The 25,819-nt window shown below is 41.1% G+C and overlaps 1 protein-coding gene across 1 annotated transcript in view; it reads left to right on the top strand.

Annotated features, from left to right (window-relative positions):
- LOC143171894 (transcription factor RFX3-like) overlaps positions 1-25,819 on the top strand; it is a 186,816-nt gene that overhangs the window by 117,116 nt on the left and 43,881 nt on the right. Inside the window, exons 5-7 of the mRNA XM_076361059.1 lie at positions 2,949-3,023; positions 9,455-9,636; positions 10,415-10,534. Of these exons, the coding sequence (XP_076217174.1) occupies positions 2,949-3,023; positions 9,455-9,636; positions 10,415-10,534 (377 nt within the window). The remainder of the gene's footprint in view (positions 1-2,948; positions 3,024-9,454; positions 9,637-10,414; positions 10,535-25,819) is intronic.

The following is a 25,819-nucleotide window of genomic DNA, read 5'->3' as shown; positions in this document are numbered from 1 at the left end:
TTTTAACATAGTTTGGTTGGGGTTGCTGTGGAATGATAACTTTTCTCAGTTATCAGTCAAAACATTTTCATAAATGATGTCTTTCCATATTGAATTAGTCTTTTAAAAAGAAGAAATGTATGACATCACACATTCAAACAGATGGATGTGGGGTTTTTTTTGTCATTTAGCACTCCAGTTGTAAACATGCCTGTAACTTCTGACTGCTTGTCCTTAGAAATGTAAGGAATGCAATTAATTCATCTCTATATGTGTAGAATATAATTTAAAATGTTAAATTTATTTTCATAATTTTTCCTAAAATGTCAAGGCTACAATTTAAAAAAAACACAACACTATTCAGGATAATCCATATTTAATTTGGGATATATGCTTAAATGCTACTCTGAATAAAGATGAACTTAAGTTCATGCTCATTTTTTTCCAGAACCAAAGTCTAAGTTCCTGGCCCTAACTTTGAACTTAAAAGCTTGAAGGAACAGATTCTGCACATGAATAACTTGCCATTAAAGTAGCTGGCACTTCCCGCACATGCAGGGGCCTGTTTCACATAGAACATTTTGAAAGCCTGAGGACCCAAGCCTACCGGAAGCTTGAGATTTTAAAAAATAAAGTACATTGGAATGAGAGAGAACCCAGAAGTAGCTGGAAGTTTTCAAAATGAGCAAGACAAATGATTCACTGTCTGGAAAATCTGCCTTCAAGTTAAGCCTATTTTATTTACATGCTAGAGAAGGTTAAGAGATGCTTTGTCTATGGTTAGGTACCTGCATGGGAAAAAGTTTTCTGATAGTAAAGAGATATTTCAGTAGCAGGTAAAGCTCAAAATGCAACTCATCAAAATTTAGACAAAGAATAATGTACAAAATGTTTAATAATGAAAATAATTACTATTGGAACAGGTTACACTAGAATATGGTGAATACTTATCACTTTAAATATAGATAAGATGTCTTTCTGAAAGACCTGCTCTAGTTCAGTAATACTTCATGAGATTGATGAAAGAATTGATGAATTTTAGCGGTAATGAACGCTTCTTAACCTACATTATTCAAAAAATAAGACAAGCTGATCATAATAATCATTAAGATCTCTGGTTTTAAAATCTATGGATCTGTGGCCATGGATATATTGTCTTCAGTGGCAATATTGGTGACATATATTCACATATATTCCCCAGTGCCTTGTTTCCTCAACTGTTTGTAGTGCTATGCTGTTGCCAAAGCAGGGAAGTGTTTCTTTTCATATATATATATATAAAAAAAAAACTTCTTATGATTTTAAAGGATTGGTTCTTTGAACAGGCCACAAAAACTTGTCTCAGTGAAGTGAGAGGGTAGTGTAGTAGCTGGAACGAGCAGCAGGAAGCAGAACTTCAGTCCTGTAGTACTGCTATAGACAAGGTGTTGTCAAACAGTGGAGTAAGATTCAGAATTATGATTCAAATTATGTATCATGTTATAATATCATGTTAAGATGGGAGAGTCTATGGTTACAGTATATAGTAAGTTGATCTTAGTATGATGAAATCTTAACCTTTTAATTTTTAGCATACTGTATCCTTTTAAATTTGACCTTTTCTGTCTGATTGAATAGTTTGACCTAATAGTATTTTCCACTGAAGCAAGTAAAAAATCTGGATTTAAACATTATTTTTGTAATATTGAAGTATATTTTCTTACATACTAATCAGATACTTGTATGCTTTTATAAAAAGGCTTATATTTTTAATATTAGACAGTTGTAAGAAAGACTTCCTTTTTCATTGAGAATTACTACAGTAAAAATACTATTTGATTAGCTTATAAAAAGGGGAAAGCAAATTGTATTTATGCACTAATTGAAATATAATCTGAAATATTTTCCAGTTTTGTGCTGTATATTGAGTGAACTCATTTTAGTAGTGTAATTTACCAGCATAAACTCTTTGGATAATACTGTAATAATTAAAGAAGCATAGGGAAGACATTTAAAAACTGTCTACAGGGAGAATAAGTGGTTTTAAATGTATGGATGGTTTTCCATTGCTTTTGTGTTTTTTTCCATTTAATATGGCTAATTATGTGCCTTCTATTACTGTACATCCCATTGTCTCTATCACGTTCAATGTTTTTGCTATTCTAGCTCTGCAGCTAAACTACAGTTAGATTGCAATTTTATTTTTAATGCTGTCATTATAGAAATAATCAAAAGATGTATTAATATGGGGGAAGAATGGGAATGGGTATGGTTGTCTTTACACATTTGTATTAGGAGCAATACTACTGTATAATTAGTGGTATATAATACTTTTTCTTTTAAAAGTATTATTCTGAACCCATCTGATTTTTTTTTCTTTTTTTAAGGATGGATCTTGCTGTCTGTGTAAACCTCCAATTTTCGTTTACTTTGAGAGCTCTGGATATTCAAAGAATGCTCTGACAGGCTGTAGGGGTGATATCCTGTCCAATGAAACTAATGGCAGAAAACCTACTGAATGATTAAGATTTTACTCCATGGTTGCAGAGAGCAGAAATTTTGTTTCTAATTCACATTCAAAGTGTGCACAGGTCTTTCTCAAATACTTGGAGGAAGAAACGTTGAGGCCTTTCTTAGGATTTTATTCTGGGATTTTTTTTTTTCTTTTATTGAAAACATTGATTGTTGTGTCATTTTTACTGTTTGCAATGTAGCTTACTGGTAAATCCACTTCTCTTATTTCATGAGCAGGGAGGAAGGTAAATTGGACTTTGAAAGTGGGATCCTGCAGTATATATGCAAGCAAAATGCCTCCTGGGCAGGTTTGCCTTCATGGGTACTTCAGGATGAGGCCTTTAAGTAGAAAATATCCCTTAGCTGTGACTGAACAAGATATTTCTGTTGAACTTAAGGCAATCTATCAGAATTTTTCTGATCAGCCTTTTTTACTGTCTTGTCTTGAGTCATTTTTTAATGACATCTATTATCAGATTGAAATGGCGATTGAGACACTGCAAAAATCTGATGGTCTTTCTACTCACAGAAGCTCTCTTCTCAACAGCCACGTAAGTTGTCTCTTCTTTCATGAAAGCTAATTTCTTGCTTGTTCTGCATGCTTAGCCTGCCTCTAAATGTTTGTTTTAATTTATTGCTACTTTTTGCTTTTAATCTTTCCATTTTAGTTGCTTGTAATCTACATCTTCTGTCACTATATTTTGTCAGGTTAAGTGTCATGAGATATTGTAGAGTGCATTTCTTTTCTAGGTTCTGTATTGTGTTAACACAGCTTAACGTATTTGCCTGTTCTGCAGGTCCTAATGTAAATGTAAAAATAATAATCAAATAATTCTTAAGTAGTCTGGGTTTGACATTTTAAAATAATTTTCTACAATTTGTGTACCCAATATAATAATTTAGGAGCAGGTGAAGGGGAAAAGAAGCAGCACACACTTTGAATAAAAAATATTCTTTAGATTTCTTTTTAAATATTTCTATTATTCTGAATAAGTTTATTATAAGATAAGAATTCTGAAGATCCATTTGATGAGATAAAAAAAAATAAAACAATCTGTTAGTCTCTAATATGTTTTATTCTTCTGCCTCTTGCTTTGTTCTGTCTTTGCAAATCCTGTAGTTAGGAATTTTCCATAAGAGAAAGCTGAAGATGTTTGCATAAAAAGGTGGTTGCAAATATAGTGGTAAAGCCATTAAATATAATTTTTAGGTAAAGGAGAAAGGCTCAAAGTTTTATCTTCAGCTTGTTTTTAAACAGTACTAGTCTTTCTTGAAATGTTATGTAAACAATGTTTTTTTCTTCAGTTGGTATAAATAGTTTCGTATTTTTTAATGCTGCTAAATTTCTATACATACTGCATCCTTTTTGCTTCTCAGCCTTACTAACCAACATAAACTTACATATTTTTTCAGATTCCTATATTCCTTTACCAGAGAAATGTAAATATTGATTGTGATATGAATGTATGAGTATATTGGGTAGAGGCTATATACTTATTTTGATTTGTTGACGCCCCCCCCAAACCAAAATTGTTTTGTCAAAGTTTATCATCATGGTAGAAAAAGACAGCAGGAGCCAGTACAATTTCTTGGAAGAGAATTTACTTTTCTTAGAAAATGCTAAAATTGGGTGAGGGAAATTGAATTCTGTAAAATGTGAAGAAGGACTTTTAGATAATTTTGGATGTTTTTAAAATAACTGTTTCAATGTTAAGACAACCTAGAAATATGCTAAAATTATTTTAATATCATAATTAAATGGATGATAATTTTTTGGCAAAATGCCAAAATGCCAAAAACCTGTCTTAAAACTTAGATATACAAAGAATTGATAAGTCTGCCTTGAATCTGACAAGGAAGTCCAGAATCTTCACACTGAAAACAATAAGAATTAAAGGAAAAGCTTTTCTACATCAGAAAACTGTATTCCCCTATTTCCTGTGTCATGCACTAGTTAAAAGATCATGGAACAGATCCTCCTGGAAGCTATGCTAAGGCACATGGAGGACAGGGAGGTGATTTGAGACAGCCAGCATGGCTTCACCAAGGGCAAGTCCTGCCTGACTAACCTAGTGGCCTTCTATGATGGAGTGACTACATCAGTGGACACGGGAAGAGCTACGGATGTCATCTACCTAGACTTCTGTGAGGCCTTTGATTCAGTCCCCCACACCATTCTTGCTGCTAAATTGGAGAGATATGGGTTTGATGGATGGACTGTTAGATGGATAAGGAACTGGCTGGATAGCCACATCCAAAGAGTTGCAGTCAATGGCTCAATGTCCAAATGGAGATCAGTAATGAGTGGTGTCCCTCGAGGGTCCGTACTAGGACCAATACTATTTAACATCTTCATCAATGACATAGATAGTGGGATAGAGTGGGTCCGAGGAGGGCCACGAAAATGATCAGAGGGCTGGAACACCTCTCCTATGAAGAAAGGCTGAGAGAGTTGGGGTTGTTCAGCCTGGAGAAGAGAAGGCTCCGGGGAGACCTTATTGCGGCCTTTCAATACTTAAAGGGGGCTTCTAAGAAAGACGGAGAGAGACTTTTTACCAGGGCCTGTAGTGACAGGACAAGGGGCAATGGTTTTAAACTGGAAGAGGGTAGATTTAAATTGGACATAAGGAAGAAAGTTCTTTACGATGAGGGTGGTGAGACACTGGAACAGATTGCCCAGAGAAGTTGCGGATGCCCCCTCCCTGGAAGTGTTCAAGGCCAGCTTGGATGGGGCTTTGAGCAACCTGATCTAGTGAAAGATGTCCCTGCTCATTGCAGGGGAGTTGGACTAGATGATCTTTCAAGGTCCGTTCCGACCCAAACCATTCTATGATTCTATGAAAATATCTTCCTAATAATGAGATTTGCATCTTTCTGTTATGGTAGTCTTATCCTGATGTTTCTTAACTGTTTTGAGGTATTTTCAAAACTACTGAAAGACAAATAGAGGGATCTATTGTTGATTCTGTGAAAAAAAAAGACCTCCATGCATCTTGCTGTAATCATTGTTCTTTCCTAGCCTCAGTCATTTTGGAAGAAATTAATGGAACCCAGATCAAACTTACTGGATGTTTTCCCTATTTTTAAAACGTTTATTGAATTATGACTCAAATAAGGACAGTAAATATGGTTTTAGTCCTATCTTCTTCCTTAAGCTGGCGTTTTGTTGCCTAAGTTAATACCTATTCATTTTAATGATTTTTTCATTTTCCTCTATTTTATTTCCTTTCCTGATTTCTTTCTGCATGTGATTGACTTAATTAATTTATAATCTAATGTTTTCTAAATATTGAAGTTTCATTGAAGTTGGAGTCAATTTACCTGTTCTGTGTAAACCATTTCATACCATTCCAATTTTGTTAATATTTGTTGTGGTTTAACCTCAGCCGGCAACTAAGCACCACACAGCCGCTCGCTCACTCCCCCCACAATGGGATGGGGGAGAGAATTGGAAGGGTAGAAGTGAGAAAACTCATGGGTTGAGATAAAGGCGGTTTAATAGGTAAAGCAAAAGCTGCACATGCAAGCAAAGCAAAACAAGGAATTCATTCACTGCTTCCCATCGGCAGGCAGGTGTTTAGCCATCTCCAGGAAAGCAGGGCTCCATCACGCGTAACGGTTACTTGGGAAGACAAACACCATCACTCCGAACATCCCCCCTTCCTTCTTCTTCCCCCAGCTTTATATGCTGAGCATGACGTCACATGGTATGGAATATCCCTTTGGCCAGCTTGGGTCAGCTGTCCTGGCTGTGCCCCCTCCCAGCTTCTTGTGCACCTGCAGCCCTCTCAGTTGGTAGAGCATGGGAAGCTGAAAAGTCCTTGACTAGTGTAAGCATTACCTAGCAACAACTAAAACATTGGTGCATTATCAACATTGTTCTCACCCTAAATCCAAAACACAGCACTGTACCAGCTACTAGGAAGGAAATGAACTCTATCCCTGCCGAAACCAGGACAATATTATAAATCAACAAGTCAGAAATCGAAGTCTGGACATTTCAATTTTAGATTTAGATTTCTGCAAATACAAAAATATGTTTAAGGTTGTTTGCAATAACTTTATCATGTCTGCAGATTATTTACCTTTTTACATGGTATTCAGCTATCGGCACTCTTTTTTCCAGGCTGTAACCTACCAAGTAATCATTTCAAGTTTTTGTTATTGAAATATCTTCACCCTGGAGCAAAAATCCTTATTTTGTACTTATCTTGGGTTTTGCTTTCCAGTTGTTGGCTAATGCCAAGCTATGGTTGAAAGAATATCTGTCAAATACAGATCATTAGTAAAATGCACTTAAATGAATCCTAATAAATTCTAATTCATCTGGAAAAAAGTCTAATGCTATACTTAGAAATTAATTGGGAAATAATTTTGTTTATTTGTCAATCATTTTTTTCTTTGTGAGGTAAAACAGGAATAGCTCATATTCCATAATCGAATTAGTATAGATTAAATGGAAGGTTGAAAGATATAATTAAGCTATACTTAGGTGATTAGTGAAATAGTTTTGTTAATACACTCAAGTAAAGGTAAAAGTTTACAATAATATTTTTCCTAGGCTTTATTTCAGAATTGTAAATGCTCAAGATAAAATACATTTGTGAATGTTAAGACTTTTTTAATAATGCATTTATATCTACAAGTTGATATAAGGATGATGAACTGCACTTTTTTGTTATGTTTATTTGAAGTGCAACATTATCTGCATCCATCTTGGAACCAGTTAGATCTTGCTTCTCCTGCATCTTTACATAGAGCTCTTGTTTAGAAACCTAAGCATGATAGTTCTGGTGATGATTTCTGTAAGAAAGTAAACATGAAGATGGTCTTTGAAAGGTCTGGAGTAAATGTTTTCCAAATTTTTTTTTTTTGCATTTTTCATGTATTATGCTTGGTAAATTGCTCACAACTGACTTAAACAGAACTGTATGTCCAATATATTCTTTATAATCTAAATTTTACTAGTAGTTCTGCAATAAAGAAGGGTCAGAGTGGAAATTTATTTCATGAGTAATGGGCATTAAAATATTGATATTCATGTTCTTTAAATGACAAGTTATATCGAACATTAGTAGAACAGAATTTGTTCAGTGATCTCTTAGTAAATAACCCTGCAAAGCAGCGTATTAAATGTCACATAAACTTTGTATATCTTTGTTGTGGTTTAACCTGGCAGGCAGCTAAACACCACACAGCTGTTCGCTCACTCCCCACCCACCCCCAGTGGGATGGGGGAGAGAATCGGAAAAAAAAAGTAAAATTCGTGGATTGAGATAAAGACAGTTTAACAGGACAGAAAAGGAAGGGATAATAATAATAATGATGATAAATGAATATACAAAATAAGTGATGCACAATGCAATTGCTCACCACCCGCCGAACGATGCTCAGCCAGTTCCCGAGCAGTGGTCACCCCTCCCCAGCTAACTCCCCCCAGTTTATATACTGAGCATGACATCATATGGTATGGAATACCCCTTTGGCCAGTTTGGGTCAGCTGTCCTGGCTGTGCCCCCTCCCAGCTTCTCGCTGTCAGGGCATGAGAAGCTGAGAAGTCCTTGACTAGTGTAAGCACTACTTAGCAACAACTAAAACATCAGTGTGTTATCAACATTATTCTCATACTAAATCCAAAACACAGCACTATACCAGCTACTAGGAAGGAAATAAACTCTATCCCAGCTGAAACCAGGACAATCTTTTACTGTACTTTAAACACATATCTTGGTCATATTAATTGCTTTGGTGGACTAAATTGAAATGGATTATACAACTGTGTGAGGCTTTAGCATACTGGAATAAAATTTTGTTCCAAATGCCAAAAACAAATCCATGGCTTAGGGATTTATTGGATGCTCAAACTAAGCCCAGAGTTTTGGTAAGATTTGTTGACCTGGAAAATTTGGATGTTCATGCTGATTCGTTTTGGTATAATTACTTTCTTAAGTAATTAATCAGTAAATGCAAGCAGAAAACAAAATTTGGGAATTATTCAAGCTGAAATTAAAGGGAAATTCCAAGGATATGAAACCATGGGGGGAGGGGAGTGTAATCTAGGTAAAATGTTAGCATCCCCAAAAAACTGAAACCACAGAATTTACATACGACCAGTATAAAAATATTTCCATTTTATTCTGTTGTTCTCCTATACTGTTAAATGTCATTAAAGTGACCATTTTACTTGGGTTTTGTGTGTATGTTAGTTACTATTTGTTCTATACAAAGGTACAATGATGTATTAGAAACTGTTTGCCTACATGCTTCCAGAATTGCTCACCAAAATTCTACGTTAAATTACATGGACAAAAAAAAGAATACTAATTCTGTTCCTCTCTGAAGTCAAAGGCAAACAGGCTACAACAGAAAGGGATTGGGCCTGTAATATTTTATAGATGTACCAGTTATTTTTCATGTCATCTAGATTGCTTGTTACCTTATATTTGATAGTTTCTTCTTTGTATTTGGAAGAAAATAAACCCTATTCAGTTAAATGAAGGACTAGGTTTTTTTCATTTGTATTTTTTTAATTTCAGGTGAAGAGAAATAGTATAACATTCCAGAATTAAAAATGTATTAACTTACTCCTTTTAGTTTTTTCCTGCAATTAATATAAATTACATCAATTATTTTATTTCCTTGGACTTCCAACAATTTGTCTCCAAAGCAGAAATAACTTCATAAAATGTTAATGTATGGTACTGAATCTGAAATATTTTTAGAAGTGGAGCTATCTGAGGTCACAAGTGCAATGAGTTTTGTTATTTCCTTGTAATTCTAAAAGATACTAAGGCATCATGGCATATCTAGCATTGAAAGAGATTTAAAGAGATTATATTTGCTTGAAGAACAAAGCCACTGTATTAAACAGGCCTTAAGAGTGGTCTAAAAAATATCAGAGGTCTGTGTTGTATGATTAAGATTTTTTTTTAGTAGAGTAATACTGAATTTACATATGTTCACTCTTTCATATTTGATATAGCTCCAATGGCTTTTAGACAACTATGAAACCGCAGAAGGAGTGAGTCTCCCCAGAAGTACCCTTTACAACCATTACTTACGTCATTGTCAGGAGCACAAGTTAGATCCAGTCAATGCTGCCTCCTTTGGAAAACTCATACGGTCAATCTTCATGGGATTACGGACCAGAAGACTGGGAACCAGGTTTGTGTTAATGAAATCTTAAAGTATAATAGAAAATATCAATAATAATTGTGAATGTGAAGCTTGTATGTTAAAAACAAGCAAGCAAACAAACAAAAAATATTTAAAACCTTACTGTTAAGGGAGTTGCCAAATTCAGTGGACTTCAGGACCCAGGGGACTCCCGGTCTGCTATAGCCAGATTCTGTGTACTGTTAAGACCCAGATATTTTCCATCTCAGTCCAATGGATGCAGCTACTGCTGTTCCCATTTGCAGGTCCAGCTAGTAGTGAGACTGAACATGTATTCCAAAGATGCAGATAAACACACACGACACTAACACAGCTAACCACACAAGCTAACAGAGCAATGCCTTTACCAGCACCCACATAGACACCAATAGCACTCACATAAACATGAATGCAGATAGATAGCCCAATTCTGTTCTTCCTCTCCAGCTGATCAGGATTGAAGTTGACTAGTGAAACATACACAAAGCCTCACTCACTCACAAGCATACCCCATTTATGGAATTGTTTTATTGACCATGACTGCATAAGTCATTTATTTGGTTTTTACTTTCCTTATTCTATTTAAATGAAGTCCAATGGTAAAGTGCTGGAAAATATAGTTTAAGTGAACTGATTTCCAGAAGCTGGTGGAGTTATACCAGTTTTATACTAGAGTGAGAGGAAAGTCAAGCCTAACTTTTATGTACTGCTTTCCAGTCAAGGCAAATTGTAAAGTGAGTATGATGTATATGCATAAAACTAATGTTATTTTTGTTCTTTCATAAAGGGGGAACTCCAAATACCATTATTATGGGATTCGTGTCAAACCAGATTCTCCCCTTAATCGGCTACAAGAGGACATGCAATATATGGCTATGAGACAGCAACCCATGCAGCAGAAGCAGAGGTACCGTGTTAAATGAAACTACTTTTTCATATTTCTAGTTCTTGGAGACTTACCTGTCCTCATTTATGTGGCAAAGTTGAACCTCTAATGGAAATTGTTTAACTTCTCTTGTGAAAAATAAAGGTTTGTCAGATCTGCAGTTGATATCACTGGAGTCTGATATCAGTAGACATGAGAGAGCACATACCTAAAAACTCATAAATTTAAAAAAAGTGATAATAAAAGTAAAATATGATGCAATTCTTCTGAACAGACACTTCTTGGTGGTCTTGGGTTATTTTCCCACAAACTGGAAAAAAAAGTAATAGGAGCTTTGAATTTCAAATTCTATTGTTCATTTTCATTACTTTAAGCAGCACATATATAAAATGATAGAAGAGTTTGTGATTAGGTTCAGCTTTGTGTTGATTTCCTCCTCCTGGCAAGAACTGATGTATCAAAACCCTGGACTTGAGGAGAGAAGACTTGGGCCTCTTCTGGGCTCTGCTTGGAATAATCCCATGGGAGACAGGGTAAAGGGGTCCAGGAGAGCTGGTTGATTTTTCAAGGATCACCTCCTCAAAGCTAAAGAATGGTCCATCCCAACATGCAGGAAGTCAAGCAAAGGTGGCAGGAGGCCTGCATGGATGAACAAGGAGCTCCTGACAAAGCTCAAACATAAAAAGAAAGTATACAAGAGGTGGAAGCAGGGTCAGGGAACCCAGGAGGAATATAGAGAGACTGAGTGTGCAGGGATGGTGTTAGGAAAGCCAAAGCCCACCTATGAAGGACAAGAAGATGATTTGGAGTTGTCAGCATGGACTTACGAAGGGGAAATCATGCTTGACCAACCCAATAGCCTTCTACAATGAGATGACTGGCTCAGTGGATAAGGGGAGAGCAATGGATATTGTCTATATTGACTTTAGCAAGGCTTTCAACACTGTCTTCCTGTCAGGGAGCAGCGAGGGCTGGCTTCTCCCTAAGGGATGGGGAGCTGGGAGTCGAGCACCATGATACGCACAGCAGGGGCCTCACCAGCCTGGGCCCAGTCCCACAGTATCCAAGTGAGGCGAGCAGGGCAGACCTGGAGATGATAGTCAGATTCAACCAAGAGTCCAGATCATCAGACAAATTTGTGGTGCTGAGGCAGGTCCAAGGTCAAGCCAGTCCACAAATCAGACTCAGGTCTGGTGAGGATACCCAGGGTCAGACACAGTCCATTGATCACTGGGCAGGTCCCTAGTGGCAAGACAGGTCCAAGGTCAAGCCAGAAAGCCAATCCATGGGTTGGGGTCCAGATCAATGGGATCCATAGCCAGCCACAGACATGGCTGTGGCTGAGCTAGAGATCAGTACTCCTACAACATAGGGATCTTAACAATGTGTATAAATACCTGATGGGAAGGAGTAAAAGACTGAGCCAGACTCTTCTCATTGACAGGACAATAGGCAATGGGCACAAACTGAAATACAGGAAATGTCATTTGGTTGGAAGGCACCTCTTGAAGGCACCTCTAGTCCAACCCCCCCCAGCTCAAAGCAGTATCAGCTAGAGCAGGTTGCCCAAGACTGTGTACAGTTGGGTTTGGAATATCTCTAAAGATGGAGACTCTACAACCTTCCTGGGGAAAATGTTTCGGTGTTCAACCACCCCTAGAATAAAAAAAAAAAAAGCATTTTCTTATGTTTAAGCAGAATTTCCTGTATTCCAATTTGTGCCCATTGCCTTTTGTCCTTTCACTGGATACTAATGAAAATAATGTGGATCTGCTTTATTTATTCCATCCCAACAGTATCTATATAAAGTAGTTTTGAAGATCTTTGTTCATCCCCTAAATCAGTTCAGGTGTGCAAAGATTTCAGTAAAATAAATTTCCAAATCCCAGGCATTCTAAATAGATGAAATGCAGAGAGCAGGGAGCTAGATTGACTGTGTGATATTTACAAGGTGAAAAACTTAGTACTGTCTCTTTTCTGTGCAAAATCAGATATGCCAATATACTTTTTAGAAAAGAGGCATCTATCCAACAGAAAAATTAGAAATTTTCACTGAAAAAATTGGGAACTCATGAACCAACAATTATCTATGCAATGTTTTGTGTAAAAACTGCCAACTTTGAAGTTTTTGACTTAAATTTTTTTGATGGAAAACTAGACATTTTAAAAGCAAGAGTAGATGTTTTCATAATATTTTTATCACATTGGAATATGCTTATTATAATAGTAATTTTAAACAAAAGTTTAAATATAAATAAAAACCACCAGTATTTCTTATTCTAGCATGTTTAATACAATTTTGTTGTTCTCTAGCATGCAGAAATCTTTACTTTTACTTTTACTTTTTATTTCTGTTGATATCCTTATTTTGCAGTTTTTAGGATACAGTTTGGCCAGATTTCCCCCTGAAATGTGTATGGGGGTGGGAAAGCTTGAAAATATCCATATATTTGCTTGTTTATTTTAATGCAAATCAAGATTCTCATGTATGTACTAGACCTCAGAAGTTAGGGTTTGGGGGTGTCGTGGTTTAATCTCAGTCAGCAACTAAGCACCACGCAGCCGCTCGCTCACTCCCCCGACACACCGGTGGGATGGGGGAGAGAATTGGAAGAGCACAAGTTAGAAAAACTCGTGGGTTGAGATAAAAACAGTTTAATAATTGAAATAAAATGATGATAATAATATGATAATAATAATAATACACAAAGCAAGTGATGCACAGTACAATTGCTCACCACCCGCCGACCGATGCCCAGCCACTCCCCGAGCAGCGGCCCCCCCGGCCAGCTTTCCCCAGTTTATGTACTGCGCATGACGTCACATGGTATGGAATGTCCCTTTGGCCAGTTTGGCTGTGCCCCCTCCCAGCTTCTTGTGCACCTCCAGCCTTCTCAGTCAGTAGAGCATGGAAACCTAAAAAGTCCTTGGCTAGTGTAAGAATTAACTAGCAACAACTAAAACATCGGTGCATCATCAACTTTGTTCTCATCCTAAATCCAAAACACTGTACCAGCTACTAGGAAGGAAATTAACTCTATCCCTGCCGAAACCAGGACAATATCCACCCCTTATTCTATACCATCTGCGTCATGCTCAAGTCTCATATTTTCCAGTACATTTTCATTAATCACCACCCCCCCTTTTTTTTTTTAAATATCTATACACACACACACACACAGACACAGATATCATTCCCTTCGTCTGTGGGCCATCCCTCTACAATGTTCGTTGAGTTCATTTAGTCCATGACTTCAGGCTCCATCTGTCGTAATAATCTTCCAGGGCAGGAAAGATGGAGATGGTATGTGGTGTTGGATTGTTTCATGTTGAAGTCAGTTCTGGTACCATCATCACTGTGCTTTGCTTGGTTTCACTGAAGTTATTCTTCATTAATCTGGGTGATTCTTATTGTAATAACATTAGTATGGCATATAATATTATTAGTATTATTAGTATATCTATTATAACTATAATAAGTACTTAACATCACATAATTCAGATCATTGGCTATTCTCACCCAAAATCAAATCCCCTTGAGGTACACATCGGACTTCCCCATCCTCCCGCATTATCCACCAAGTGCACCCAGGTCCTTGAGCAAAAGCAAACCCATGGATGGGTCTGCCTCTGCCCGAGGCAGGAATAACCCAGACTGTCTTCCCCAGCATATTTTTTATGTGCACTACAGGGACTTTATTCCCATCTACAGTACGTAAAAGTTCTGACTGGGCAGGGCCTGCTCGACTGGCAGATCCCCTCGTGTTGACTAACCAGGGGGCCTTTGCTAAATGCGTATCCCAATGTTTGAACGTCCCGCCACCCATTGCTCTCAGCGTAGTCTTTAACAGTCCATTGTATCGTTCAATTTTCCCAGAGGCTGGTGCATGATAGGGGATGTGATACACCCACTCAATGCCGTGCTCTTTGGCCCAGGTGTCTATGAGGTTGTTTCGGAAATGAGTCCCATTGTCTGACTCAATTCTTTCTGGGGTGCCATGTCGCCATAGGACTTGCTTTTCAAGGCCCAGGATAGTGTTCCGGGCAGTGGCATGGGGCACGGGATATGTTTCCAGCCATCCGGTGGTTGCCTCCACCATTGTAAGCACGTGGTGCTTGCCTTGGCGGGTTTGTGGGAGTGTGATATAATCGATCTGCCAGGCCTCCCCATATTTATATTTCAGCCATCGTCCTCCATACCAGAGAGGCTTTAACCGCTTGGCTTGCTTGATCGCAGCACATGTTTCGCATTCATGGATAACCTGCGCAAGAGTGTCCATGGTCAAGTCCACCCCTCGATCACGAGCCCATCTGTATGTTGCATCTCTTCCTTGGTGACCTGAGGTGTCATGGGCCCACCGAGCTATAAATAATTCACCCTTATGTTGCCAGTCCAGATCCACCTGAGCCACTTCAATCTTAGCAGCCTGATCCACCTGCTGGTTGTTTTGATGTTCTTCAGTGGCCCGACTCTTGGGTACGTGAGCATCTACGTGACGGACTTTTACAACCAGGTTCTCCACCCGGGCAGCAATATCTTGCCACAATGCGGCAGCCCAGATGGGTTTGCCTCTGCGCTGCCAGTTGCTCTGCTTCCATTGCTGCAACCACCCCCACAGGGCATTTGCCACCATCCAGGAGTCAGTATAGAGATAGAGCACTGGCCACTTTTCTCAGTCAGCAATGTCTAAAGCCAGCTGGATGGCCTTTACTTCTGCAAATTGGCTCGATTCACCTTCTCCTTCAGCAGTTTCTACAACTTGTCGCATAGGACTCCATACAGCAGCTTTCCACCTCCGATGCTTTCCCACAAGACGACAGGACCCATCAGTGAACAGGGCATATTGCTTCTCATTTTCTGGTAGTTCATTATACATTGGGGCCTCTTCAGCACGCGTTGCCTCCTCCTCTGGTGATATTCCAAAACCTTTGCCCTCTGGCCAATCCATGATCACTTCCAGGATTCCTGGGCGACTGGGGTTTCCTATTCGAGCCCATTGTGTGATCAGTGCGACCCACTTACTCCATGTAGCATCAGTTGCATGATGTGTACAGGGGACCCTTCCTTTGAACATCCAGCCTAGCACCGGCAGTCGGGGTGCCAGGAGGAGCTGTGCTTCAGTACCAGTCACTTCCGAGGTGGCTCGAACCCCTTCATATGCTGCCAACATCTCTTTTTCAGTTGGAGTATAGCGGGCCTCAGATCCTCTGTATCCCTGACTCCAAACCCCTAGGGGTCGACCTTGAGTCTCCCCTGGTGCTTTCTGCCAGAGGCTCCAGGTAGGGCCATTCTCCCCGGCTGCGGTGTAGAGCACATGTTTTACATCTTGTCCTGCCCGGACTGGCCCAAGGGCTACTGCATGAACTATCTCCTCTTTAATTTGTTCAAAAGCTTGTCGTTGCTCAGGGCCCCATTTGAAATCGTTCTTCTTCCGGGTCACTTGATAGAGAGGGTTTACGATCAGACTGTAATTTGGAATATGCATTCTCCAAAAACCCACGACGCCTAAGAAAGCTTGTGTTTCCTTTTTGCTAGTTGGTGGAGACATGGCTGTTATTTTGTTGATCACATCCATTGGGATCTGACGACGTCCATCTTGCCATTTTATTCCTAAATATGGGATCTCCTGTGCAGGTCCCTTGACCTTACTTTGTTTTATAGCAAAACCAGCCTTCAGCAGGATTTGGACTATTTCCTTCCGTTTTTCAAAAACTTCTCCTGCTGTGTTGCCCCACACGATGATGTCATCAATGTATTGCAGGTGTTCCAGAGCCTCACCCTCTTCCAGTGCAGTCTGGATCAGTCCATGGCAAATGGTGGGGCTGTGTTTCCACCCCCGGGGCAGTCGGTTCCAGGTGTACTGGACGCCCCTCCAAGTGAAAGCAAACTGTGGCCTGCACTCCGCTGCCAAAGGGATTGAGAAAAACGCATTAGCGATATTAATTGTGGCATACCACTTGGCTGCCTTTGATTCCAATTCGTATTGAAGTTCTAGCATGTCCGGCACAGCAGCACTCAGCGGTGGCGTGACTTCATTTAGGCCACGATAGTCTACTGTCAGTCTCCACTCTCCATTAGACTTTCGCACTGCCATATGGGACTGTTAAAGGGTGAGCGAGTCTTGCTAATTACTCCTTGGCTTTCCAGTCGACGAGTCAGCTTATGGATGGGAATCAGGGAGTCTCGGTTGGTGCGATATTGCCGCCGGTGCACCGTGGTGGTAGCGATTGGCACTTGTTGGTCTTCGACCTTCAGCAACCCCACAACAGAGGGGTCCTCCGAGAGACCAGGCAAGGTGGACAGCTGTTTAATTTCCTCCATCTCCAAGGCAGCTATACCAAAAGCCCACCGGTACCCTTTTGGGTCCTTGAAATACCCTCTCCTGAGGTAGTCTATGCCAAGGATGCACGGAGCCTCTGGGCCAGTCACAATGGGGTGCTTCTGCCACTCATTCCCAGTTAGGTTCACTTCAGCCTCCAATACAGTTAGCTGTTGGGATCCCCCCGTCACCCCAGAAATACAGATGGGTTCTGCCCCTATATAGCTTGATGGCATTAGGGTACACTGTGCACCCGTGTCTACCAGAGCCTTATACTCCTGTGGGTCTGATGTGCCAGGCCATTGAATCCACCCAGTCCAGTAAACCCGTTTGTCCCTTTTCTCCACCTGGCTGGAGGCAGGGCCCCTCTAGTCTGGGTCATAGTATTCGTTACTCATTTCCTGTAAATACAAGTCAGAAGTCTCTTCATTAAGATCAGGAGTAAGATCAGCCCTTCTACCCTGTCTGGGGAACTGCCCGCTGGAAACTGGAGCAGCAATTTTCCTGGAAGAACCTCTTTCTGTGATTGTTTTCCCTTGCAACTCACGTACCCGTGCCCCTAGGGCTGCAGTAGTTTTTCCATCCCACTTCCTCATGTCCTCTCCGTGGTCACGCAGGTAAAACCATAGGGTGCCCCGTGGTGTGTACCCTTTATATCCTCTCTCTTGAGCAAAAGAACGCTGACTCCTAATAGCCGAGATACTGGTCCGTACAGGTGGGGAGTAGGACCTATCCTCTTTGAGTTGCTGGACCTCCTGGGACAGTTTCTCCACAGCCGAGACGAGGGAGGAAGAGAGACTTTCTTCGTATTGCCAGAGTTGGCCAGCCAATTCATCCACTGTTTGTTCCTCTCCATCTTTCCAGGTCATCACTGCTAATGATTTGGCATATGACGATGGTGCACTCCTTACAAACTTCCGCCACATGGGTTGTGTGCACTTGACTTCATCTGGGTCTTTGGATAGTTGTTCATTGTTCAGGTCATCATAAATCACCTCCAGCACAGCTAATTCTCTCAGAAACTGGATACCTCTCTCCATGGTGGCCCACTTGCTTGGGCGACATATGACATCTTCCTTGAAGGGATACCTTTCCTTCACCCCTGAGAGGAGTCGCCTCCAAAGGCTGAGGACTCGTGTCCCTTTTCCAATTGCTTTGTCAGTGCCCCCTTCCCTGGAAAGGGATCCCAGCTGCTTGGCTTCTTTACCCTCTAATTCCAGGCTACTGGCCCCATTATCCCAGCATCGGAGGAGCCAGGTGACAATATGCTCGCCTGGACGACGGCTGAAATCTTTTCGTATATCTCGCAGCTCACTCAGGGATAGAGATCGGGTGGTTACTGCCTCGTTTATGAGTTCTTCCTCCCCGAGCAGTTGCCGGCCCTCCTCCTCCTGTTCTCGTGATGGCCCTTCTCCAGGGTAGTCTGCCTCGTCCACTTCTTCCTCTGGCTCCCTTTTAGAAGAAGTTTCTTCCTCCCTTACTAAACGAGGTGACTTCTACTTCTTGTGGAAGATTTCTTCTTGTGTACAGGGGCAACTGATACCGGCACAGGCTGGTTCTTTGGTTCAGCCACAGGGCCTGTCACCAGGGTCAGAGTGGCCGCAGGGCCTGTTACTTCGGTCGGAGTGGCCGCAGGGCCTGTTGCTGGGGTCGGAGTGGCCGCAGGGCCTGTCGCTGGGATCACAGTGGCCGCAGGGCCTGTCGTTTTACCATCAGATCCAGAGACCTTCTCCTCCCCTTGAGGGTTGTCCTGGTTTCAGCAGGGATAGAGTTAATTTCCTTCCTAGTAGCTGGTACAATGCTGTGTTTTGTATTTAGGATGAGAACTATGTTGATAACACACCCATGTTTTAGTTGTTGCTAGGTAATGCTTACACTAGCCAAGGACTTTTCAGTTTCCCATGCTCTACCGACTGAGAAGGCTGCAGGTGCACAAGAAGCTGGGAGGGGGCACAGCCAAACTGGCCAAAGGGACATTCCATACCATGTGACGTCATGCTCAGTACATCATAAACTGGGGAAAGCTGGCCCGGTGGGGGGCCGCTGCTCAGAGACTGGCTGGGCATCGGTCGGCAGGTGGTGAGCAATTGCACTGTGCATCACTTGCGTTGTGTATTATTATTATTTTTATATTATTATTATCATTTTATTTCAATTATTAAACTGTTTTTATCTCAGCCCACGAGTTTTTCTCACTTCTCCTCTTCCAATTCTCTCCCCCATCCCACCGGTGTGTGGGGGGAGTGAGCGAGCGGCTGCGTGGTGCTCAGTTGCCGACTGAGGTTAAGCCACGACAAGGGTACTGAACAGTGTTGAACAGGGCTCGGTAGGCATGGGCTCCGCCCCAGCACATTCCAATGATCTGTGTCTCTCTGGAGTTGCCAGGGTGACAGCATACTTTTTCCAAATATTCTACTAATTTTTCAGGATTCCGCACTTGCTCAGGGGTGAAGTTCCAAAACACTGGGGGTTCCCATTGGCCTAGGTACTTGCCCATCTTGTCCCACATACCCTGCCACTCATAACTATCCAGCCTTGGGGCTGATCTCTGGATGATATTCTGAAATTGCTTACCAACTTTAGACAAAACCGAAACAATATTCCCAAGAAGTACCAATAGAAGTATCTTAACTACCCAGGGATGTTCAGGATACTGAAAAGTTACTGTAATGAAGGAGGAAACATCATAGAAGAAGGTAGCGACGCTGCCATTCTGTATTTCCTCCATAAAAAGCCTCTCAGAGGAGGAACTATAATTGCTATTTGTCTCCACGAAGTGGTACCCGAAGTGCAGTAATGGCTTCAGTACAAAGCTCAAATACCAGATTAAGCTCAAGGCCAGTGTTTTAATAACAAACCTCCCAGGCAAAACATCACTAGAATCATACAATCATTAAGGTTGGAAAAGACCTCCAAGATCATCGAGTCCAACCATCAACCTCACACTAGTCACTGCAGAGCACAGCAAACTGCAAAAAACAACACCAATCTTTAACATGTACAGTAAAAAACGGAGCATGATGCAGATCAGATAAACTAATATCAAGAACAGATGAATCAATATTGTGACCCGCAACTGTTAACAGACATAAATTCCTTAATGCGCTCTGGTTAATCTGTTATTATCTCAAACCCTTTGAGCCCCACATTGGGCGTCAAAAAGGACTGTCGTGGTTTAATCCCAGCTGGCAACTGAGTACCACACAGGTGCTCACGCACTCCCCACCCCTGGTGGGACGTGGGAGAGAATTGGAAGAGTAAAATTGAGAAAACTCGTGGGTTGAGATAAAAATATGTTTAATAATTGAAATAGAATAAAATAATAATTATAATAATAAGAATAAGAATAAGAATAAGACTGTACAAAGCAAGCGATGCACAATGCAATTGCTCACCACCCGCCGACTGATGCCTAGCCAGTCCCCGAGCAGCGGCCCCCCCGGCCAGCTTTCCCCCACTTTATGTACTGAGCATGACGTCACATGGTATGGAATGTCCCTTTGGCCAGCTTGGGTCAGCTGTCCTGGCTGTGCCCCCTCCCAGCTTCTTGTGCACCTCCAGCCTTCTCAGTCAGTAGAGCATGGGAAGCTGACAAGTCCTTGACTAGTGTAAGCATTACCTAGCAACAACCAAAACATTGGTGTGTTATCAACATTGTTCTCATACTAAAACCAAAACACAGCACTGTACCAGCTACTAGGAAGAAAATTTACTCTGTCTCAGTCGAAACCAGGATAGAATTTCAATTGAGTGGCAACAATCATTGAGCTAATTCAAAGGTGTTCCTGCTAGTTGCTGAGTCCCAGTTGTGGTCGACATGATCTATGGGAGTGCTACTTCTCTGTTCGAATAAGAAATTAAAAAATAGTAAACGTAAACTACAGATGACTGTTGCTAACTGTCCCATCTCCCAGCTGAGACAGTAGCTTGGACACAACAGACACAGATCAAGAGATTTAAAGCACCTTTGTACTGAAATAGAAGAGTAGAAATGCACAGGTAGGTACTTGGCCTCACCTATATAGGTAATAGCCCTGCCTTTCAACTGGAGCTGCTGTATGGCTCAGACTTCCAAATGGAAGGCTGGTTTGCCTTTGACATACTCCTTCTAGATGATTTATGGGAAGGAAATGCCAGGATGTTTAAATAATTGACTTCACAGAATCACAAAATCACAGAATGGCTGAGGTTGGAAGGGACCTCTGGAGGTCATCTTGTCCAACCCCCCTGGCTCAAGCAGGACCACCTAGAGTCAGTTGACCAGGACCGTGTCCAGATGGCTTTTGAATATCTCCAAGGAGGGAGACTCCACAACCTCCCTGGGCAACCTGTGCCAGTGCTCAGGCACCCTCACAGTGAAAAAGTGTTCCCTTATGTTCAGAGGAAACCTCCTGTGTTTCAGTTTGTGCCCATTGCCTCTGGTCCTGTGTCGTGGTTTAACCTCAGCCAGCAACTAAGCACCACACAGCTGCTCACTCACACACACACCCCCAGTGGGATTGGGGAGATAATCGGAAGAGTAAAAGTGAGAAAACTCGTGGGTTGAGATACTAGCTACTATGAAGAAAATTAACTCTACCCCAGCCAAAACCAGCACACCCTGTCACTGGGCACCACTGAAAAGAGCCTGGCTCCGTCTTCTTTGCACCCTCCCTTCAGGTATTTATATACATTGATCCCCCCTGAGCCTTCTCTTCTCCAGGCTAAACAGTCCCAGCTCCCTCAGCCTTTCCTCATAGGAGAGATGCTCCAGTCCCTTAATCATCTTCGTGGCCCTTCATTGGACTCTCTCCAGTAGCTCTATATCTCTCTTGTACTGGGGACCCCAGAACAGGACACTGTACTCCAGGTGTGGCCTCACCAGTGCTGAGTAGAGGGGAAGGTTCATGTCTCTACCTGTTGGCAATGCTTTGCCTAATGCAGCTCAGGATACCATTGGCCTTCTTTGCGGCAAGGGCACACTGCTGGCTCATGTTCAACTTGCTGTCCGCAAGGACCCCCAGGTCCTTTTCTGGAAGCAGCACAACCCTCTGGAGTATCAGATACTCCTCCCAGTTTTGGTGCTGTCTGCAAAGTTGCTGGGGGTACACTCTGCCCCATCATCCAGATGATTAATTAAGATGCTAAACAGGACTGGACCCAGGATTGACCCCTGGGGTACGCTGCTAGTCACTAGACTTTTTGCCGCTGATCACCACCCTCTGGGCCTGGCCATTGTGGTGGGTTGACCTTGGCTGGCTGCCAAGTGCCCACCAATCCACTCAGCAGAACAGGGGGAGAAAAATATGACGAAATGCTCGTGGGTTGAGATAAGGACATGAAGATCACTCAGCAATTACTGTCACAGGCAAAACAGACGACTTGGGGAAATTAATTTAATTTATTGCCAATCAAACAGAGGTGGATAATGAGAAATAAGAACAAATCTAAAAAAAACCTTCCCCCCACCCCTCCCTTCTTCCCAGGCTCAACTTCACTCCCAACTCTTCTACCTCCTCCCCCCAAGCAGTGCAGGGGGATGAGGAATGGGGGTTGCAGTCAGTTCATTATGTGTTGTCTCTGCCTCTCCCTCCTCATGCTGTTCCCCTGCTCCAGCGTGGGGTCCCACTTCGTGAGACAGTCCTTCACAAACTTCTCCAACGTGGGTCCTTCCCGTGGGCTGCAGTTCTTCATGAACTGCTCCAGCGTGGGTCCTCCACAAAGTCACAGGTCCTGCCAGAAAACCTACTCCTGTGTCGGCTCCTCTCTCCAAGGGGCCGCAGTTCCTGCCAGGAACCTGCTCCAGCGTGGGCTCTCCACAGGCTGCAGCTTCCTTCAGGGCATATCCACCTGGTCTAGTGTGGGTTCCTCACGGGCTGCAGTGTGGTTATCTGCTCCACTGTGGATCTCCATGGGCTGCAGGGATACAACCTGCTTCACCACGGTCTTTTCCGTGAGCTGCAGGGGAATCTCTGCTCCAGCACCTGGAGCACCTCCTCCCTCTCCTTCTTCACTGACCTTGGTGTCTGCATAGTTGCTTCTCACATATTCTCATTCCTCTCTCCCAGCTGCTGTTGCGCAGCAGTTTTTTTACCCTTTCTTAAATATGTTATCACAGAGATGACATGAATGTCGCTGATTGTCTCAGCTTTGGCCAGCGGCGGGTCCGTCTTGGAGCCAGCTGGAACTGGCTCTGTCCGACATGGGGGCAGCTTCTGGTGTCTCCTCTCAGAAGCCACCCCTGCAGCCCCCCTGCTACCAAAACCTTGCCACATAAACCCAATACAGCCATTCAGCCAGTTCCCAATCCACCTCACTGTCTGCTCATCCAGCCCATATTTCATCAGCTTCTCCCCTCATCTACCAGGCTAGTCATTTCATTGTAGAAGTTTATCAAGTTGGTCAAGCATGGCTTCCCTTTGATGAATCCATGCTGACTACTCCCAAACACCTTCTTGTTCTTCATGTGTTTGGAAATGGTTCCCAGGATTAGCTGCTCCATCACCTTCTCAGGACCGAGGTGAGGCTGACCGGCCTGTAGTTCCCTGAAATTATCTATCAGTTCTGGGTCAAACACAGGTGTGACGTTTAATAGTAAATGGATCTCACAAAAAAAAGATGATTAAGAATAAAATAAGGTAATATCAAAACCAAATATCGTGGTGAATAAAAGTGAAAGAAAAAACCCTAATACATTAATAGAGCTTAGTTTGTTTTCTGTTTCTAAAGCCCTTAGAGTTTATTTTTCAGCAAGCCCGAACAGTATAAGCCTTTCTTTTTAATGAAAACAGAGACTACCAATAAATTATGTAAGTTCATGAATTGGATTTTAGAGGTAATACTAAATATTGAGATTTCAGTAAATATTTGAATATTGTCAGCACGGCAACTACAAGGAAGCAACAAAATTTGCAGAAAAATGTAGACAGTTTTTTTCTTTGTCTTATGACTTAGTCAATCCATTTTGACTTCTTTCTTTTTTAATAGTTTCTACTTTTTTCTTACTGATTTGCTTACTTTTGTGTCCATTTAATACCAAGGAGGAAGTTTGGCATGTACTCCTATTCTTCCTATTTCTGCTTTATCTTATTGATGACTATTGAATGTTTGCTGTTTTCAAATTTTAGTCAAAATTTCTTAAACTTTTCTGAGGAGTGAGTGGGAAATTTCAGTTTAATTACAGTGTGTAGGATTGGACTATGGGAATCATGAAGTTCTACTGTAAATTATCTTAATGAGAAAAGCACATCATTTTGCATTGGTTTTTGAATTAACTAATTTCATGTTCATATTTCAGTGGATTAGTTTTGTTGGATTTCCATAGCTTTTCAAAACTTCAGAATGTTTGTTGTTAGCTAAAGACTCTCCAAACTTTTATTGTGCTTACATTTAGCTATATAAATTAAAGTTCTATTCTTCTTGAGTAAAGCTAAGCATCTTTTGAAAGCTGTTATATTTATAAAAGGTTGGGGGGGTTTTTTTTCAGTGCCTCTTCTCTTAGCAGTTAATTTAAAAAAATAATTGGAAAAATCAGAATTGAAATAGGAAAAAGGGTCAGATAATTTTAGAAAAGCTAAATTCTTCCATTAAGTAGTTGTGTAAATCAGTTGTAGTAACATTTTCCCCTGTCTGTAATTAAAAACACAAAGAGTAACCTGGGTATAAACAGAGGATTTTGCCAGGAATTCTGGAAGCCTCTCATTGCCTGAACTGCAAAAACGTCACCCTCTACCATCCATAAAAGACAGGAAATTTAAAATTGTTAAAAACTCTGCTCAAGTTTCATTTGAAACACCTGAAAAAGAATCTTTTCTTTTTTTCATTCCTCGGTTGCATTTTGCAAGTTATTTTCTAATGCTGTTGAAACTGTTTGACTCCTATAATGTCACCTGTAATAATGCCAGAATTAAGACTTTTCCCCAACATTTTTTACATAAAGCACATTGGAGCAAGTGGTAGGATAATCCTGACTCCTAGCACCAGCGGATTAAGTTGGCTTTTTTTTTTTTTAAAAAAGTTCTTCCTAAACCCCAGAAACTCAAAGGTCTGTTACTTTTATGCATTCAAGGCACTTTGGATTCTACTCCAAGAGCTGAAAAGTTTGTGAAATAATACGTTTTGTAGAAACTAGTGGAACTATGTGAACATACTGATTTTGATTTGCAAATATTTATAGAAATTGATCTTCTGCCAGGTATTTTTAATGATAAAGTATAATGAGAATAAAGTTAAAAATTCTTACAAAATTAGGTTTTTGGATTGCAAATAGATCTATCAAGTGATGAGAAGTTTATCCATAAGAGTTCAATGCTACCGTGATACTAGAGATTAAACTTCAGCCTTCTTAAAGTTGATTACAGTTGTGCTGTTGATTTCAGCAGGCCTGGGGTTTTATCCTGGGCCTTTACAATAACCAAACTTCAAATAAAAGTCCTAGAGATTAAGATGATGACAGAAGTTTTTGTTTTCAAGTATTAACATTCCTAAAGTTATCATACTTTATGTTAGTCAGGCCAAGAGGCCTTCTCTGGAAAAGTATACTTCTTGTGTATCCCATGTCCTATGTTATTGTATAGTTAAATATGTCTGGAATCACCAGGATCTTGAATGCTTGCTTCTTATGGGAGCTTTCTCATAAACTAAAATCTATGTAGTTACATAGGGCATTCCTATTACCTGTTTAATAAGATCAAAATGAGAACATGCTCACAGCTGACTCAACTGCTTCTTAAGAGGAGAGTCTTCAGAGTGGAATTTATTGACATTTTTAAAGTTAATACAAAGCTTTACAGTCTGCACAGTGCAATTTCAGACTTGAGTGACAGTTCACATGCATTGCATTCTGCACTAAGGTTTCTCTAGTTTTCTTCTGGCTACAAGGCTATTTCAGAAAGACAAAGCTTCCAAGTTCTTATCACTAAGAGCTGGGGCAGAATTAATTTTCAGTTGTGTTGGAGATGGCAGGCAGAATCTTCAGCCTGTTAGTGTGATGGTCTTAACATCTGAC

The sequence above is a fragment of the Aptenodytes patagonicus genome, chromosome W (genome assembly GCF_965638725.1).
Source record: "Aptenodytes patagonicus chromosome W, bAptPat1.pri.cur, whole genome shotgun sequence".
In the NCBI taxonomy this organism is placed as follows: domain Eukaryota; kingdom Metazoa; phylum Chordata; class Aves; order Sphenisciformes; family Spheniscidae; genus Aptenodytes; species Aptenodytes patagonicus.
This window is presented reverse-complemented; position numbering and strand designations above follow the sequence as displayed.